Below are 20,434 nucleotides of genomic sequence, written 5' to 3'. Positions count from 1 at the left end.
CGTCGGGGGCAAGGGCGGCTCCGGGGTGGCCGGGCTTCCGCCGCCCCCGTGGGCTGAGACCACCTGGATTTACCACGACGGCGAGGACACCAAAATGATCGTGGGCGAGGAGAAGAAGTTCCTGCTGCCCTTCTGGCTGCAGGTGATCTTTATTTCGTTGCTCCTGTGCCTGTCGGGCATGTTTAGCGGCCTCAACCTGGGGCTCATGGCCCTGGACCCGATGGAGCTGCGCATCGTGCAGAACTGCGGCACCGAGAAGGAGAAGAATTACGCCAAGCGCATCGAGCCCGTGCGCCGGCAGGGCAACTACCTGCTGTGCTCGCTGCTGCTGGGCAACGTGCTGGTCAACACCACGCTCACCATCCTGCTCGACGACATCGCCGGCTCGGGCCTGGTGGCCGTGGTGGTCTCCACCATCGGGATCGTCATCTTCGGGGAGATCGTGCCCCAGGCCATCTGCTCCCGGCACGGCCTGGCCGTGGGAGCCAACACCATCTTCCTCACCAAGTTTTTCATGATGATGACCTTCCCCGCTTCTTACCCAGTCAGCAAGTTGCTGGACTGCGTCCTGGGCCAGGAGATAGGCACCGTCTACAACCGGGAAAAGCTGCTGGAGATGCTGCGGGTCACAGACCCCTACAACGACCTCGTGAAGGAGGAGCTGAACATCATCCAAGGGGCGCTGGAGCTGCGCACCAAGACGGTGGAGGACGTGATGACTCCCCTCCGGGACTGCTTCATGATCACCGGGGAAGCCATTCTGGACTTCAACACCATGTCGGAGATCATGGAGAGCGGCTACACGCGCATCCCCGTGTTCGAGGGAGAGCGCTCCAACATTGTGGACCTCCTCTTTGTTAAAGACTTGGCCTTCGTGGATCCAGATGACTGTACTCCCCTGAAAACCATCACTAAATTTTATAACCACCCCTTGCACTTTGTTTTCAATGACACCAAGTTGGACGCTATGCTGGAAGAATTTAAGAAAGGTGGGAAATTTTGGTATCTTTCATTGGCTTGCTCTTTCTCTCTCTCCATCCTCCTCCCTGCTTGAGTCCTCAACCCTCAGACCAACCCCCAAGGCGAGTTGACCGGAATTTCTCCTCTCTTTTAATTACAAAGTTGAAAGGGTGGCATGGATTGGGGGATGGGTTGAACTAGTAAGCGCTTCTAGGTTCTTTAAAAGCACAAGACTGCCATCACTTGCCTTTTCCCGTATAAAAAACGCAGGCTTCCTATTTTCTGTGCATGATACTCTTCAGGCTCTTTGGTCTTCAGTGCTCTGCTGCATTCATTGCTATGGTTCTGGGTGGGTGGACGAAAGGAGGGGGCGGCTAATGTCATGCTATGCCATTAGGTTGGCATGTACTAATCGCAGGCATTCGGCAAAACATTTAAATAGCTTTTCTAAACTCAATACAATCCTTTTCCTCCTCCTTAAACATTCACTGACGTTTCAGAGATTGGAAGTGCATTTTCAATAGCTTCTGTGCCTGGTTGCCGGGTGACCTGTGGGGGAAGGAAAATTGAGGTCTGCCTTGGGTGCTAGGGGGTGGGATAAACCAGTATCACCAAAAAAAAAAATAAAACAAAAAATTCACTCATTTGGATGTTACTTGCCATAGCTAGAAAAGAGGTTTTGCAAAACACTAAAGTTCTTTATTAATATATAACTTGGAAAGACTAGAGGTAAGTTAACCTTTTATGAGGCTATAACTTGTCTAGCATTCTTTACTCTTTGTTTATATTTACCTGACATCGAATAAAATTTCGCAAATCAAGTGTGGTTTTGGCAGAAAACTATAACCTTTAACAATGGGATGAATCCCTTTATTATGGTTTGTTTATTCCTTGAGTTTTTCTGGTGTAAACGTGTTCTTTTTAACCTTGACCACCTGGTACATTAAATTGCAGTATGTCTCCAAGTCAGCATCCACTGTTCTCGGGAATTTTAACAGGGAAGAGAAGTGCAGAGTCTGAGGTGCTCACCTTTCTTGCATTGTGGTATTTTTTTGTTTGTTTGTTTTACCATATAATGTACAACTAAATAGCAAACCATACCAATATTACTGAAATTCTGCCTTTAAAAAAGTTTCCATTAAATAGCTTGTGTCGTTATTTGAAAACCAAGGGATGTCCAGTTTTTAAATTGCTGTGATGTTAGTGTATATACACATATTAAAATGTCTATATAAACTTTAAAAACCTGATAGTCCTCAAAACTAAGTTTTCCTTCTTCAAATAGAATTTTGATCACAGATAGTGGTCTCTCCACTGAAAAAGACCACGTGTGAGGGTGACAGCTCATTGTATGTGACCATGATCTCAACACACTTATTGAGTGTGTGGTTGTCCTAATTCCATTTTCCTGCCTGAATGGGGTCCTCTCTGGAACAGGATCACATTGCAGTAATTTTCAGATAAAGGAATAGAGCAGAATGTGCTTCTGAGATTGGTAATTTGCATTTAAAAGCAGGAGGAGATTCTTCTGGGTTCTTAAACAGTAAACAGAAACTGTCCATTATCTCTAGGTGACAGAGCGTCTTTTGGCCATGTCATTATTCTTTCACTGCCGAGTTGTTAATTAGACCATCTAACCAGTCTCTTCTTTCATTTTGTAGTAATATCTGTAATACAGGAAGATATCTTTAAATGCTTGAAAATGCCTATGAAATACTTTATTTTCTTTCTGTTGTTAAATTTCCCAATATTGATACAGAGAATTTACTCTCTATTTTTTTAAATTAAGAATTTTTGCACATCTGATGGGTTGGTAGCAGTGTGTACTCCCTGCAGAAGCCTTTAATTCACTTATGTATCTTTTTTCTTTGAGAATTTAGTTCTGTACCTCACAACCCATTAAAGCCTGCTCCTAACTCAAAATTTAAAAATTGCATTTTTTTTTGAAATTTGGTTTTGGTTGTCCTTGAACAGTTTTCCTATGACTGATTTATTTTCATGAGGAACTCCTCTCACCGCCCCCCCCCATGACCTCTCAGTATTTTTAAAATATATTCCATAAGTAAGTGAAGTAGTAATATTTTCTCTTGAATTCTAGAAAAATAATAATGCACAAGATTTTATTTTTGTCCTTAACCAGAGTAATGTTCTTAGTTAAGGAGATAGTACAAATTAAAGGTACATTCAAGCTAGTGGCATATTTGGAAGAATGGAAAAAGTTGCAGTTGGGAAATTTGAGCCATGATCTTAAAAGGGTAGAGTGCGCAGGTGTTACTTAAACTCCGGGAATAACTGATTTTTCACCTTTTTTTGATATTTTTAAAAAAATATGTTTTTATTGATTTTTAGAGAGAGAGGAAGGGAGAAGGATAGAGACAGAGACATCTATGAGAGAGAAACATCCTGCCTTTTGCACAAACATCTATGAGAGAGAAACATCCTCTTGTCTTTTGCATGTCCCCTAGTGGGTTGCCCTCAACCTGGGCATGTGTCCAAATCAGGAATTGAATCGTTGACCTCTCGGTTCATGTGTTGATGCTCAACTACTGAGCAACCCCAACCAGACTCTTGATCTTTTTTGGTGAGTTTGGTCACTCTAACCTTACTAACAGCTGTGTTTGAGTTAAAATATTTCACCTGATTGCTTTCTTCTTCATTTTCTAACTCAATTATGAAACAATGCAAATAGTCAACTGTTGTTTTTTCTCTATTGAACGGTGGTGTGTGGGTTGAAGACTTTTTATGCTTCTCTTTCTCTCTTTCTCCTAACAGTACCAACTATTAACTCCCCGAAACTGGTTAGATCATGAAAATTGTCCTTCCTAATGAAGAATGTCTGCATTGAAGCCTTTCCTGTATATAGTTGTACATTATTAGTCTGAAGTATTCTTTACTAAGGAGGGGGGGAAGTTCCTGTAATGTGAAAGAAATGAAAAACTATCTTTATATGAGTATATGTGAATGTCTTTTTTTATAATGATTAGAACTTGTCTGGCTGCCAGGAAACTCAGCTTTCCTTGAGGTTGAAAGGCAGTTAATCATGCTAATTTTACAGCTAGCTTATTATTATTGCTTATTTCCTCTGTGCCAGGTATGAGGCTGAATGCTTTACATGAATCACCTTGTTTAAATTTTGTAACAACAGTGTGAATCATTATCTCCATTTTACAAATGAGAAAGTCGAGGTTTAATTTAAATGACTGGTTCAAGGTCACACAGTAATTTGTTGATTTGGGATTTTAGCTCAGGTCTGTGTGACAGCCAACCTTGTGCCCTTAACCACACTATTATGCTGGCCCCCTGGATCCTGATCTTACATTTCTATTTTAATTGAGTGTAAGGTTTGGTCAAAACATTGCCTCAGAGCTTGTTGGGCTTCAGACCCAGAAATGTATTTAAGTATATATCTGACTTTAAACTCAATGCTTCTGTGATGCTGTACATAATAGTTGGTGCTCCCACTTTTGCCATTAAAGCAAATCACTTTTTGGCCTGTGTGCTCCTACATGTAACTAATGAGTATTTCCACCTCAAGCATCAAGATTCATTTGGAACATGGTTTATACTAACCTGGTGTACCAGTGCGTACTGCTTTAGGGGGCTACTCTGCACTGTTTTTCTAATAGCTAAAGTATGTAGTAATGTTTTACTCTTAGTTCTTTATCTGTTTGTGTGGCAAGGGTGATTCAAACTCAGTTTTGTGTTTTAATCTTGACTTTATTTACATTTTTTTGTAGCCACCTATATCATAATTGGTCACTCACGAGCATCCTTTGCAGCTCTGCCCCTCTGCACTCCATGCAATCGGGCTTTCTCTCTTTTTCTTTTTGTTAGTTTTGTTACTTATAAATTTAAATAAAAGAATACAAGTAAAGTCCATTAGAAGATTATGAGAATTTTAGAGGAGTGGTCTATGGTGTAGTGGAAGGAAGGGCTAAATTAAAGGTTGCTACCTTTGTGTGCAGAAAGCATTCTGCAGGCTTTGATTTACCTGATAAAACCTTTCTAACACATTGGGGACTCTTAGCCACCTAGTTGTCTACACTGTTGAATTTGAAGCATTAGTAACCAGTTATTGTTCTTTTGTTTTTTGCTTTTAGCTTTGAAACAGTTGCATTCCAGTATTACAGAGCAGTTTTATAGCTGCTAGGGACTTCGCCAGACTGTTTTTCTAGCTATTTCTTAGCTAGGAACAGGTAGAATCACCAGATAATGTTGTTCTTCAAGGAAAGAATGCAGTGTATAGTTTTCACTTAAAATATTAGGTGTACAATTCTCTCTTTCTATAACACAAGTCCTTCCATATTAATGTCCTGAGAGTTTAATATTAAGAACTTTTGTTTTCACCACCAAATAAAGTATTACACTTGCCTAGTATCTAGGAGAATGTTTTCATGGGTGTTTAAAAGGTATGAATGGTATTGGGGATTGGGAGATGGGCATATTTGTTAATATGTTTATTAATTTTGTCTAATAACACATGCTAACCATTATAGTTGTGCATGTTTTTAGGACATCCTTATGAAATATCCAGATACTATAGAATCAGAGCTGGAAGGACAGGTAGTTCACGGATCACCTAGTCTAGTGTTTGCAAAACTTACCAAATGATAAGAATTACTCGGATCCCTTTTTTCTTCTTATTGTAAGTTGTTTATTGTAAGATAATTTACAAATACCTTGCTGTCCTTAGTAATTTAAACAATGGACCAATAATTTCTTCAGACCAGGACAGCAGTAAGCTAAAAGCATAATTAACTGGCTGAATTTTCTTCCTTTACTGCTTGTCTGAGGATGAAACTTGATTTTCATTAATCCAGAGCTACAGCACCAGAGATGTTTCAATCAACTCCTTTGTGACGACAGCTTGGCGGGTGTAGTTGAAAGTCAAAGTCAGTTTGCTGATCAAGTCAAGATGCATTCTTGCTGGTATTGTCCATGGCTGTCATCCTGGCACTTTGCTCACTTATAGTGGATTCCTTCACAGAATAGTAGATGATGTTGGTCAGATGGTGTTCCCGGTAATTCTGCAGCACGGCAGCATCAACGTCATCCTGGATACTCATGCTCTCAGCACTTGGAATAAATGGTATTAAGGGAAAGGATGGGCTTTTCTTCTGTCTTGTAGGAGATGACAGACCTGAATCAAAGATGACAGGTCCTTCATCAAACTCATACCCAGAATTTAGTAATTCCAGGGCAATGACTGACACATCTCTAAAAGTAGGGGGTTTTCTTCCCATTCCTTTGAATGTCAGCACAAACTGGTCAGAATAAGTCCTATGAAGTATACCCCTATTTTTATCACCACTTTCAAACAATCTTAACTTCTTTCCTGGCTCACAGCGTAGCCATTACACTTTTCATCTGCTTAACAACCCCTCTGTCTGAGGACACACCAATAGGGAGCTGTTTCTTGTCTTCAGGCACCTTAATATCATCCTTTCATACAGAGCCAAAGATGGTGTTCCATACACTCGAACTGCTTTCAGCTTCCTTTCAGCTGGGGCATATTTTGCTGCTGCTACTATTTTTATAGATGATAATTTTCTGGATGTTTTTGATTGACTTTAGTCACCTGGTAGTTTCTTTCAAAGTTGCCATATTTTGAACTTGGATCCATTACGGTTGCATAGTCTGAGCAGAGACCCCCCAACCACACCCATGAGGAAAACATGGTGGTACTGGCCCCTCACTTGGATCATTTACTAAGTATAAGATCCTAGGCCTTCTTCAGGGATCTCCTCAACATTACAGAATCTCTAGGGAAGGGGGCTTGGAATCCAGATTGTTAACAGTTACCTCAGAGTAATTCTTATGATTAGGTGAGTTTAGGAAACATTGGTCTAGTCAACCTCTTTAATACGGAAAGTAAACCCTGAGAAGGAGAGAATGTTAAGTGACTTGCTTAGGGCTACCCACCTAAATAGTAGCGGCAATAGGACTGGAACCCACGTCCCCGAACTGACTCTAGATTGGAGTTTTTTCAACTCCGACAAGCAGGCCTCCTGGTCCCAAGTTGAAGGTACCTGTGTCACTGAAATGATCTGTGTCATGGAAAACGCAAATATTCAGGTTTGCCGTTGATTTTCTTGCGATTTTGATGTTAGTATTTTTGATATCCTGGGTTCAAGACTTCTTTGACAGGCATTTTGTTACATAGATAATAAGTTTGATTGTGTGAGCTTGTTTTATTTTTAGCTTACTTTGAGTTTTTTTTAACTCTTCTGAGATCAGATTAGGAGAGTATTTTAGGAAATATCTAGATTTCTTGAAGCCTCAGGTAGTTAAATGTCAGATATTTCTTTTGCATTAACTTGTTTTGGATATTCTTGAATCATGTTTTATTTTTGGTTGTTTCTTCTGTGAGAGTAGTGAAGATTGGATTTGGGACTATAGGCTGCAACTTCTTTGGCTCTTGTAATTTTTGCTCAGATGCAAGTCTGTAAAATTATCATTGAAATACTCATCAAAGCACTTGAAGTACTATATGTTCCATTCATGTATCTATGTGCCCTTTTCCCCAGGCTTTTTATAACGTAACCTAAATTCTTCCAGAGAATCATGTCTGTTTTTTGGAGGTTATTTGTGTTAATACAATCACAGAAGCCTAAGCATAGCCTTCTAGGTCTGGGGACACCATAGTTAATTACCGGCTCTGACTGTATGCTCTGGATGAAACAGGAAAATACCTTGTACTGCTTTTTCTCTTGGTTTTTATGGGGGTTGCATACCACCTGCCCTCTCATACAGGCCCCAGAGTTACTTAAATTTTGAAACATTCCAAACTACTATGAAGGACCAGTTAATTTTAATTAGTATCAGCAAACCTAAACACAATTTAAAATACCGTTAATCAGGAAAACCCAAAAAACTGATTGAACCAATATAATATTTTATGGTTTGATTTGCTTTTGAACTACTTAAAAATTTAAGAACAAACCTCTGGACTCTAATGAGATATTTACTTTAGTTACGTATAAAGTAGCATATTTCTGAAGGACACCCTTTCCTCTAAATGCAAGTATTTTATTGGTATAGTAAACTTCAACTTTTATAAGATTTGCTTGGCATATGAGGAATATTTGTTAAACTAAATACATGGAAATGACCAATTATGATTGAATGCAATTTAATTTAGTATTATCTTTTCATCTTCTTTTTCTCAGAGTGAGCAAACAAGAACCCCAAATCCTACCAACACAGAAAAGGAGAGGCAATAGAAGCAAGCATTCTTTATCATCATCACACAGTGGCAACTCTAGAATGTCTATTTAGAGGGATTATATAGGGATGGTGGGCTTTGGAAGGCAGAGCCCTCTATAGATGATATGTTTATTAGGTTGGCTGAGGGGTTGGCTGATGGAGATAATGGGGGAGCTAATCCTCTCCCTCTTTTACATTAGTGCTACCATTGATCATAAATACTGCTGTAATGCTGGTGAGATCCTCATTTCTTCCAACTTTACATCTCCCTGCTGTCAGACTTAGATCGGAATGTTTCTCTTTTTGAATTCACATCCTGTGGGAAGGATACCACCATATACAAAGATTAAGAAGCCTGGCTGGCGTGGCTCAGTGGTTGAGCATCGACCTATGAGCTGGGAGGTCACGATTAGATTCCTGTACCCGGGTTGTGGGCTCGATCCCCAGTGGGGGACGTACAGGAGGCGGCCAGTCAATGATTCTCATCATTGATGTTTCTCTCCCTCCTCCCTCCTCCCTCCTCCCTCCTCCCTCTCCCTTCCTCTCTCTGAAGTCAATAAAAGTATATATTTTTTAAAAATGTGACCTTCCTGTATCTACTTTGGATAAGTAACTTACCTTCTTTAAGCCTCAGTTTTTCCCCATAGTAAAGTGGGATATTTTCTAACTTATAGGCTACTTAGTTTGAATTAATGTGATAATGGATGTAAAAATGCTTCTAATAGTACCTGGCACCAGTGCTCAGTTAAACGTTATTTTTTGTCATGATAATTCTGTAAGCTCTTCATTGTTCTTGGTCTTTCTCTAGAGATTGCTAATCAAGAGAGACACCTTGGCCCTGTGTGCTCATAGTTGTTATGGATGTTGAAATCTCAAAAGTGGCTATTGGTTAAAAGATTTTACTTTTATGGTGATTGAAATTTAGGCTCTGTTTCTTTTCTAGCAGTTGCTGTTACTTGACAAGATGACCACAAGTATATATATATTTAAGGAAAACAGAACAATTGATTATATGTTCTACCCACCTTAGAGTAAGAATACTGAGTTTACAAGTAAAAAAACTCTTCATTCTTCTTAACTCTAAGTGGCTGAAAATGACAACGAAGTTTAAGAGAAATAGAGCAAGCTCATGCCCTTGAATAACCAAAATTAGAGGACTAAAGGAAGATCTCAAATTACCTGATAAAATCTTCTAACACTGATTTACATCAAAAGCACCAAAAATGGTAATGTCTAACATAGCAAGTTTTCTGTTGCTTAAAGCAATGTAAATTTGTAATACTTTTGGAAGGCAACCAGGAGTCATTAAAAATTAATCCTGTGGTTTAGTAATCCCCGCCCTCCTCCCCCCCGGAAATCTTAATTCAGGGATATAATTCAAGGGAAGAAAAGAGCTGTGTTGGCTTTTCATGTTGCATGTATATTGCAACATCATATATCGTGAAAAATTGGGAAGAAATATCTAACACTTCAAGGCAGAGCACAGAGGGCAAGAGTTAAGAAAATCATAAATGTCAGCTAATTCCAACCATTTAATGATAATTTTGAAGGCTATGTAGCAATATGGGAAAATTTATTCAGATTATATTGCATGGTCTGGGCTTCAGCTATTTGGGTCTGGGCGTGGCTCTTCGGGACTAGGCTCCGCCCCTCGGGACTTGCTTTGGCTGTTCGGCTGTTCGGGTCTGAGCTAGGCTCTTCAGGGCTAGACTCAGCCTTGCGGGTCTGGGCTTTGGCTCTTCGGGTCTGGGTTGTCTCTTTGGGGCTAGGCTCCGCCCTGCGGGACTAGGTTTGGCTGTTGGGTTCTGGGTTCAGCTCTTTGGGGCTAGGTTCCCCCCCTCCTTCCAAATTTTGTAACTTGAACCACTGATTTAGATATTTAAATGAAATTCAGTATATTTAGATGAAATCCATCCTGTTTTCTTAGGAAATATGAAATATTTTGTCATAATGTAGCCATGCTGTCATTTGTGGCATTTTATCCCATCATCAGAAAGAATCCTGGCCCTAGCTGGTTTGGCTTAGTGGATAGAGTTGGCCTGTCGACTGAAGAGTCCCGGGTTCGATTGCGGTCAAGGGCACATTCTCAGGTTGCAGGCTATATCCCCAGTAGGAGGCGTGCGGGAGGCAGCCGATCAATGATTCTCTCTCGTTGATATTTCTGTCTTTCTCTCCCTCTCCCTTCCTCTCTTAAATTAATAAAAAAATATTTTAAAAAAAGAAAGAATCCTTAGTGTTTAGGGTGAAATAGGAATAGCATTTTAAAGCCCATAAAAATGCGTGTGTGCGCACAGTGTGTGTACAACAGCTTAGTAAAATTAATTTTGTATGTGAAAAAAAGGAATTTAGGTTTTTGAGTTGCATTTGTTTTTAAGACATATTATTAGGTGGCAAAATGTCAGTTTGTTTATTTGTATCTGGACTGTCTGGAATGGAGCTGTTTGATCCTTACTGATTGTCTTTATTAAATAAGAGATTGGTAAAGTAGTTGAGTTTCAACTAGATTTGTGCTTTTAGCATAAAGCTGTACTCCCAAGATACCTCTTATTCAGACTCTGGAAACTGATGCTTCCTTTTTATCTATAGAAATCATCACTCTAAATCACCAATGTGATTATTAAAAGGAGACGAAAGAATGTTCTGGAACCACCCATGCTTGAAGCTCAGTAGTTTCCAGACTACCTAATACCTCTTGCTAAAATAAAATAAAAAACAAACATTTATCTTTGATGGGGATCAGGTATTTGTTTTTGTTATATTTCTATAAAACTGTATATTATACATCTCTGATAAAAAGATATGATTTTCTTTTTTTCCCACAGAATGTTTACAGAAACTTTATATTTACTTATAGGATAAGTTAGCTGTCATTTAGGCATCTCTCCTAAACTCTGTTTTTAAAGGATATAAAATAATAACATTGGATTTTGCCCCTACTCCTTTATCTAACTTCCCAAGAAAACTAAGCATTTTAGGAAGAGAAATTGATGTTTGCTTTAATTACAAACAATATTGCTTTTAAATTGTCTCATGCATATTAGTCAAATGAATTTATTTATTCAGTTTCTTGATATCTAAAGCAGTATAAACATTTTGGCATGGTTACTCTCCAGTGAAGCTTATCAGTTGCCACAGAATTTCCAGCCAGCGTTTAATCATAAGCCTCTTAAATATGAGTGGATAGCTAATATCTCTGGATGTTGTTTTGTTTTAATTTATTATTATTTATTGGATGTTTGAAGAGAGCCTCTCATAGTCTCTTAGTGAGACTAAAACAGAAAAAGAACCTTAATTGACTTAAGCTGATTTAGCTCACATTAGCTAAAATCTAGCAGTTACTACAACAGTTACTACTTTCTCTGTGACCTCTTAAGGCCACTTACCAAACCAGCTATTAGTAGCAAATGTGAAGATCTGCTGCCTCTTTATACATGGCATAGATGGGATCTTTCCTGTATTCATTTGACCCACAAGGTTGTTGAGCTCCCAACTAGGTTGAATGTTGTAAATATTTCCTTAAGGCTTACTTAGCCTCACTGCACGTTCAGAGGCTAATGTAGGTATTTCTGGTAGAGTTTTTGTGTGTGTGTGTTAGGGCATCTCTATTTTTCCTTTCTCAGTTTATTACAAGATTTCTTAAGGAATAGGTAGTTATTACTCCCCTTTTTTTGCCCTGGCATCATCTGTTATCCTCTACAACCTGGCTTCATCCTTGTCACAACCAGTGACTTCCACTATTGCCAAATCCACATCAATAAGGCGAGAATCCTTCTTCTTTTTAGCTTGGTTCTTACCCTGTGGTACAGCATGGTTTTGATTTTCTTATTTCTCTGACTCCTTCCTTTTCAATTTTAGGTTCCAGGTTTCTTCTTTCCATTTCAAATTAAGCATTCCCCAACAATTTTTCTTCATCTCTCCCTTCCATGGTCTTTTCCCGTCTTTAGAAAACGTTCCCTTACTTATCTTTAATTCCTAAGCATTTACTAAACATCATATAATGAACTGTGTGGGATGCAGAGATGAATTAGCTATATTTCCTGCTCTCAAGTAACTTGCAGTACTTATGAATTTATATTCTTTTTCATCCTGTATTTTATTACCAAATTTAATTTACATATTTTGAAAATGCCTCTTAATACATTTTCGTTTTCTGTCCATTCCCACTTCTACTACTCCAGCTACTACTCCCTTTTATTTGTGCCTTGTTCAGTGCCTACTATGTTTTAGGTGCTCCAAAAATCATTTTGAAGAGATGAATGAATTTATCTATCTTGATTATTATAAAACTTCCAAGATGGTTCTCTTATTTTGTCTATTTCATCAAGTATACCTCTGCAAAGTTGATCTTCCTTAAAAATAACTTTAATCTTAACAGTTTGTCAAAAAACCTTGTATAATTAAAACAAGATACTGTCTGCTATGTACTGAACTGTGTCCCCCACCAAATTCCTTTGTTGAGCCATAACCCCTATGTGATAGTATTTGGCGATGGGGCCTTTGGGAGCAATTAGGGTCAGATGAGGTCATGAGGGTGGGGCCCTCATGTTGTAGATGAATGGCTTTATCAGAAGAGTAAGAGAGAGAGAGATCACCCTCTCTTGGCCATGTGATGAAGCAGTGAGAAAGCAGCCATCTTCATGCCGGGAAGAGGGCTCTCAGCAGGCGCTGACTTAGCTAGCACCTTGATCTTGGACTTCCCAGCTTCCAGAACAGTGAGAAATAAATGTCTCTGGTTTACCATCTATGATATTTTGTTATAGCACTCCAAGCCTACTAATATATTGTCTTTTTAACTATCAAAATAGCCAGGATAGAAAAAAATGATCAAAGCAATATGAATAACTTCTAGATGTCTGCTATACAACATTGGACACTTAAAAATTTAAGAGGGTAGATCTCATGTTAGTCTTACCATCATAAAATTAAATTAAAAAGAAAAGAAAAAATGATAATGTCCAATTTCAAGGACCATGAGATGTGAACTCCTTCTCAGATTACCTCTCCTACTAATCCCAACCGCCCCCCCCCCCCCCCACCCCCCCCCCCTCCCCCAACTCTCCTCACTTCAGTCACACTGGCCTTCTGGCTGTTTCTTGAGCACTGCAGACACTCTAGCATGTTCCTGCTTTAGGGCATTTGTGGTTGCTGATCCCTCTCTCTGGAATGTCCTTTGCCCAGGTAGTTTGATGACTTTCTCCCTTCCTCCATATCTTTACTCACATTTCCCCAGGTCAGAGAGGTGTCTATAGCCTTCCTTTCTAAAATGTCAGCCCGTCCCTTATAACACTTATCTGCTTCCCCTTCTTTTCTTTCTTTCTTTCTTTTTTTTTTTTATCTCCTTCACCATATACTATATTATATCTTTTGCTCACTTAATTTTTTTTTTTTAATTTTTGGCCTGCCTTTCCGACCAGAACATATGCTTCATGAAGGCAGGGACTTTTGTCTGTCTTGTTCTCTTCTGTATTCCCAGGGCCATGAGAGGGCCTGGCACATAGGTGCTCAATAAAAATTATTGAATGATTGAAAGTGTGGTGTGTGACAAATACTCTTTACAATATTGATGGTTGTGTTAATTGGTATAATCTTCCTAGACAGTAATTTGGCAGTATGCTTAAGAACCTTATGCTAAAAAAACAAAAAGACAAAAACATTATGCTTTTTGAATATCCTTTCACTTATTAGCTCCACTTCCAGAAATCTGATATCAGGAATTAATCAGAAATGCATGTAAAACTTAAAACACAGAGATACTCATCTCAATATATTTTAAAAATTAACTTTTATATTTTAAAAGTTGTGATAAATACACATAACTTAAAATTTATCCTCTCAACCACTCTTAAGTGTGCAGTTCAGTAGTGTTAAGTACATTCATATTGTGGTACAAACCAATCTCCAGAACTCTTTTCATCTTGCAAAACCGAAGCTCTTTACAAATTTTAACAACAACTCCCCATTCATTCCCTCCTTCCCCCAGGCCCTGGCAAGCACCATTCTACTTTGTCTCTGAATTTGACTACATTAGGTACCTCATATGAGTGGAATCATACAATATTTGTCTTTTGTGAAGGCGTATTTCACTTAATGTCCTCAAGGTTCATCCATGTTGTAGCATGTGTTAGAATTTTCTTCCTTTTTAAGGCTGAATAATATTCCATCTCATATATATATATATCCTATATAATAAAAGGCCAATATGTAAATCGACTGAACAGTGGAATGACCGGTCGCTATGATGCACACTGATCACCAGGGGGCAGATGCTCAATGCAGGAGGAGCGCCACAGGGGGAGTGCTGCTCAGCCAGAAGCCCTGAGCCGGGCTCATGACTGGCGAGCATAGCGCTGGTGGCAGGAGCTTCTCTGGCCTCCGTGGCAGCTCTAAGGATGTCCGACTGATGGCTTAGGCCCGCTCCCATGGACATCAGTCGGACATCCTCCGAGGGCTCCCAGACTGCGAGAGGGCGCAGGCTGTGTTGAGGGACCCCCTGCCCCCGAGTGCACAAATTTTGCGCACCGGGCCTCTAGTATGTATGTATATGTATGTGTGTGTATCCTATATAATAAAAGCCTAATGTGCAAATCGATCGAATGGCGGAATGACTGGCGGAACGACTGGTCACTATGACGCGCACTGACTACCAGGGGCAGACGCTCAACGCAGGAGCTGCCTCCAATCCATAGGCCCCAACCAGCAGCAGCAGCAGGGGGTAGGGCCGGCAAGCAGGTGGCACCAGGCCAGCCAAGGGGGGTGCCAGCGGGGGCCCCTGATCACCCCGCTGGTCACCCCGCAGAGTGGCCCTGATTGCCAGCCAGGCCTAGGGACCTTACCCATGCACGAATTTTGTGCACTTGGCCTCTAGTGTGTGTGTGTGTGTGTGTGTGTGTGTGTGTGTGTGTGTGTAAATTATCTTTTTATCCATTCATCCATCGATGGACACGGGTTGCTTCCACCTTTTGACTATTGTGAATAATGCAGCTATGAACATGGGTGTACAAATACATGTTCAAGTCCCTGTTTTCAGTTCTTTTGGATGTATATCCAGAACTGGAATTGCTGGATTATATGGTTATTCATTTTTTTATTTTTTGAAGAACTAAATATTTTTAAAAATAGCAAAACAATTTAAACAATCTAAAAATCCAGTATTGAGGAATGGTTAAGCAAATCTGGGCGTGTATACTGTATATAATACAACCATTTAGCATAACATTTATAGAGTTTTTAATAACATGGGGAAATTATTATTTTAAGTGAAAAAAGAAACATGGTTTCAACTATGTTTTTAAAACTACATAAAGGACTGTTAGGAAATATACCAAAATGTTAATAATAAAGATGGGTTGACTTTTATATTTATCTTATACTTTTCTGTATTTCCTAAATTAAGCAGGCATTACTTAATGTAATCAAGGTTAAATCTTTTTTAAAAAAAATCACAAATACTACATTGTAAAGTACCTTCCTCCCTTAATAATTAATGAATTATCAATCTGAGGAGTAGTATTTTGAGATTGTATATACACTGAGTGGCCAGATTATTATGGCCACCTGACGTTTGTAGGCAAATTAGCTATAATTTCGTGCTGAAGTTGCTAGAGGGCCAGACCATTATAAATAGGGAAGCAGGTTGTTTACCACGACAGTAGAAGTGATTTTTTTCTGAAGATATGGGTAAACAACGCGATTTAACAGCCTTTGAATGTGGGAGATATATATATATATATATATATAGTATATCCTGGACCCTCACAAACTTGTATCCAAAGGCTTTGGCATTATAAAAGTATCATTCTGCAAGGTCTCCCTTGCCCATCTTTGTCCATAGTAATCTGTTCCTTCTTCTATTCTAGCATGAAGATAGATGTTTGAGATAGGAAGAGACACTAGTGAAAATAATTCAAACATCTTATTTTCTAGATGAGCATTAAATGTAAGAGCAATCATGTAGTTGGTGACACAGGACTAGAACCTGGGTTTCCTGTGCTCTTTCCAGCTGCTTCTTATTGACTCTGAACCAATAGTACAAAACACATATGTATTACCTCAACTAGAGTATAAATTGTTTGCCACTAGAAAGAAAGCACATATTAGTTTTCCTTTTCCATTTATTCCTTTATTTATCCAGAAGAGGCCAATCAGCCTCTTTTGGCCCTTCCAATCCTTCAAGCCCAGTCCTGCTAACGTAGAGCTCTGTGCTCTCACCGCTCAGGCTTCCTATGTGCTTTGGCTTGCTCCATTCTTTCTTCCCTTTTCTTTTTTACTTATTTTATTTTTTAAAAAATTTAAATTTTTATTTACTATTTTGACAAATAAAAATTGTATGTTTAAGATATACAACTTGATGATTTGATATATGTATGCACTGTGAAATGATTACCACACTCAGATTAATTAACATATCCATCACCTCCCATAGCAAATTTCAATATACAATACATTATTATTATCTAATTCATAGTCACCGTGCTATACATTAGGTCTTCAGAACTTACTTATAACTGAAAGTTTGTATTGTTTGATCAACATCTCCCCTTTTCTCCCCTTCCCCTGCTCTGATAACCACCATTTTATACTCTGTTACTATGAGTTCCACATTTTTTTTCTTTTTCTTTTAGATTCCGAAAATAAGTGAATTCATGCAATCTTTGTATTTCTGTGTCTGGCTTATTTCACTTACATGAACCTCTGGGTTCATCCACATTGTTGCAAATGGCAGGGTTTCCTTGTTTTTTAAGGCTAAATAATAATATTTTAGTGTGTGTGTGTATAATATTTTCTTTATTCATCTGTTGGTTGGCACTTAAATTGTTTCTATATTTTGGCTACTGCGAAAAATGCTGCAATGAACATGGGAGTGCAGATATATCTTCGACATAGTGATTTTGTTTCTTTTGGATATATACCCAGAAGTGAGATGGCTGGATCATATGCTATATTTTTAATTTTTTGAGGAACTTCAATATTGTTTTCCATAATGGCTGCACCAATTTGCATTCCTAGTAACAGTGCAGAAGGGTTTTCTTTTCTCTAAATCCTCACTAACACTTGTTATCTTTTGACTTTTTGATAATAGCTATTCTAACAGATGTGAGGTAACATCTCATTATGGTTTTCACTTGCATTTCCATGATGATTAATTACGTGGAGCATCTTTTCATATACCTGTTGGCCATTTTATGTCTTTGGAAAAGTGTCTATTCAGGTCCTTTGCTCATTTTAAAAATAAAGTTATCTATTTTTTTGCTATTGAGTTCTTTATACAGTATTTTGGATATTAATCCCTTATCAGATGTATGGTTTGCAAATATTTTTTCTCATTCTGAAGGTTTTCTCATTTTGTTGTTTGTTGTGCAGAAACTTTTTGATTTTAATGTAGTTCTTCTATTCTTATTCTTTTAGTTTTTGCTTTTGTTGCTGATACTTTTGGTGTCAATTCCAAAAAATAACTTCCTTACTTCCCTTGTCCTTTAAAAAAAATGTTTTTGTTGATTTGAGAGAGAGAGGCAGGGAAAGGGAGAGACACAGAAACATCAATGAGAGAGAAACATCAATATCCACATGGATAGGCTGCTTCCTGCACGCCCCTTGCTGGAGATTGATCCTGTAACCTGGTGCATGGATAGACGCTCAACCACTGACCCATACTGGCCTGGCAAAGTATTACAGATGCCTCCCTATTCCCCCGCCCCATGACCTCCTCCACCCTCCTCTCGCCCCCTCCCAGGCCTTCACTGCACTATGGGTTATGGGTTATGCATATATACCTTTTCCTTTTGAATGCTGCTGAGTTGAGTTGCGATCTGCAGAAGAGGTTTTTACCTACTTTCAGGCTGAGTTAGGTGCCTTTTTTGTTATAGTACCTGGTTCATACATCATATCACCATGGGGATCTTTTTCCATTTTGGTTGTTTACAATTATATTCCCCCCTATTGGACTGTGAGCTCATTGAGGTCAGGAATTTTGTTTAGTTCATCTCCAGGTTTGCCACTTAGAGTACTTAGTCAGTGTTTGCTTTATCACTGAAGCCATTTCCACTCTGTGGTCATTGATTGCTCTACCATAAAGACATAGTTTTGACTCAGACTTCCAAGTCCCTCTAGTTCTGACAGTTTCCATAAATATTTGATGTATAATGTGCAAGGCAGTGTAGAAAATAGAAAGCTATTTTATATGCTATGCAGGTCCTTAAGCAGCATAGCGGAAAAGTCCTGACTAGTTATAAAAAAGGAAGAGTTAATTGGTGCAGTAGGGAATATTATGAAGTGCTTTAGCAGTGAGAGGATGGTTTGTTCTTAGGACAGTCTCAAAGGAGGCCAAAGGCTGAGGGAAGGGTCAGAGCCTTTCAGTTGGAGGGAACAATTTTGGGAAAGGCATAGAATCAGAAAAGTTGAGCACTTGATTTGATTGGCTTTTAGGATTCTTTGCCTTATCTGTAGTGCACACATAGGTTGTCTTTGTACATATTGATTGCTGTCCTGGGTTTTTTTCATTTTGCCTTTAGAGTACTTTGTTGTTGTTAATCCTCACCTGAGGATATTTTTTCCCATTGATTTTTTTAGAGAGAATGGGAAGGTGGGGAGGAGATAGAGGGAAACATCAATGTGAGAGAAACACATTGATTGGTTGTCTCCCACACAGACCCGACTGGGGCCAGGGATTGAGCCTGCAACCAAGGTATGTGCTCTTGACCAGAATCGAACCCATGACCCTTCAGTTCATGGGCTGGCACTCTATCCACTGAGCCAAACTGGCTATGGCCCTAGGTACAATTATTGATCCTAATTGAACATCTGTATTGTCAGAAAAGTCCCTTATTGGAAAAATTTCTACTATGGAAGACTTTTTAAAGCACCTGTAGTAGCTGTTGTTTCAACCAAAGTATTTGAAGTATAAGATCTGTTCTCCACTGTTTGTGCAACCCCTTTGAGCCCGGACTCTTTACTCTTAGGTTAGATAGGTTAAGCATCAGAGGAAGTACATTAATAATAGAAAATTGATGATGCATTATTGCTTCAATTCTGAATTTTTAGTTGTTTTCTGTAGCCTGAAAGAGCTACTTAACTACTCTGATTTACATCTGGGATGGGACCTTCAGCACCAGTGAGAAAGGAAGGGGTGGGGACTTCAACAGGGTACTTATTTTCCAGCGATTTCCTTTTTAATAAGGAGAATATTCTGCAACACACTCACATAAGGTACCAACTTGGAGAAAACAATATTGTGTTCTGAGAAAGAACTAAATACATGCATTTTTAATATATCAGTGGCCATTCAAAATATACTTCTTATATTTTGAATAACTATTTGCCAAATGCCAGAATCTTTTTTAAAGCCTCACCCAAGGATATGTTTTTTAAATTGCTTTTTAGCGAGAAAAGGGAGAAGGGAGGGAGGGGGGGGGGAGAGAGAGAGAGAGAGAAAGAAAAAAAGGCATCGATGTGTGATGTCTTCTGTATGCGCCCAACTGGGGATTGAACCCACAACCTAGGTATTTGCCCTGACCAGGGAAATGAACCCGCCATGTTCTGGTGTATGGGACCATGCTCCATCCAACTGAGCTACCCAGACAGGGAAAATGCCAGAACTTTTTGCTCACAGTAATTGTTGGTAGGATAGGAAGTGTGAACCATTAAAGACTTGATTATTTTCCTTATGAATACTGGCTTGCTCTGAACTAGTTTATAGTTACTAACCTCATTGCTATAAATTCCCCAGTTATATGTTTTGTAACCCCTTCTCTGGCATACATATTAATCATTTTTTTACTGCTTCATAGGTGCTATAATCATTTTACAATTTCCGGGGTTTAAAAATAAACCTATAAAAGGTACAGTTTTATATTTAATAGCCATGTTTCACAGTGTTCTAAAACTATAAATAAGTTTAGGCAGGCAAACGCCTTTGATGTGGAATGCCTTTGTTTCTATGTTTTAGAAAAATGTATTAGTCTTCCAGTGTTCCACATTGTGATGATTTTAGATGCTAGCTAGGATTTAAAAAATATTTGGAAATACTTATAAAGAAGAAATGTAGAAAAACACTGAAAAAAAACTGGTCTCATAATTTTCTTTTCTTTTTTTTGTTTTGTTTAAAGTATTACATATGTCTCCTTTTTCCCTGATTGAGACCCCTCCCTGTGACACCAGCCCCCCAGGACAAGCCCCCACCACCACAGTGTCCATGTCCATTGGTCATGCTAATATGCATGCATACAAGGTCTTTGGTTGATCTCTTACCCCCCCCCCCCCCCCCCCCCCCTCT

At 39.0% G+C, this 20,434-nt stretch overlaps 1 protein-coding gene and 1 pseudogene across 1 annotated transcript in view; one reads left to right on the top strand and one right to left on the bottom strand.

Annotated features, from left to right (window-relative positions):
- Window positions 1–6: 6 nt before the first annotated feature.
- CNNM2 (cyclin and CBS domain divalent metal cation transport mediator 2) overlaps window positions 7–20,434 on the top strand; it is a 97,168-nt gene continuing 76,740 nt past the window's right edge. The window contains exon 1 of the mRNA XM_005878230.2: window positions 7–989. Coding sequence (XP_005878292.1) covers window positions 95–989 — 895 coding nt within the window. The 5' untranslated portion in view covers window positions 7–94. The remainder of the gene's footprint in view (window positions 990–20,434) is intronic.
- LOC102252730 lies at window positions 5,601–7,004 on the bottom strand (annotated as a pseudogene).

The sequence above is a fragment of the Myotis brandtii genome, unplaced genomic scaffold (assembly GCF_000412655.1).
Source record: "Myotis brandtii unplaced genomic scaffold, ASM41265v1 scaffold550, whole genome shotgun sequence".
NCBI lineage: Eukaryota > Metazoa > Chordata > Mammalia > Chiroptera > Vespertilionidae > Myotis > Myotis brandtii.
This window is presented reverse-complemented; position numbering and strand designations above follow the sequence as displayed.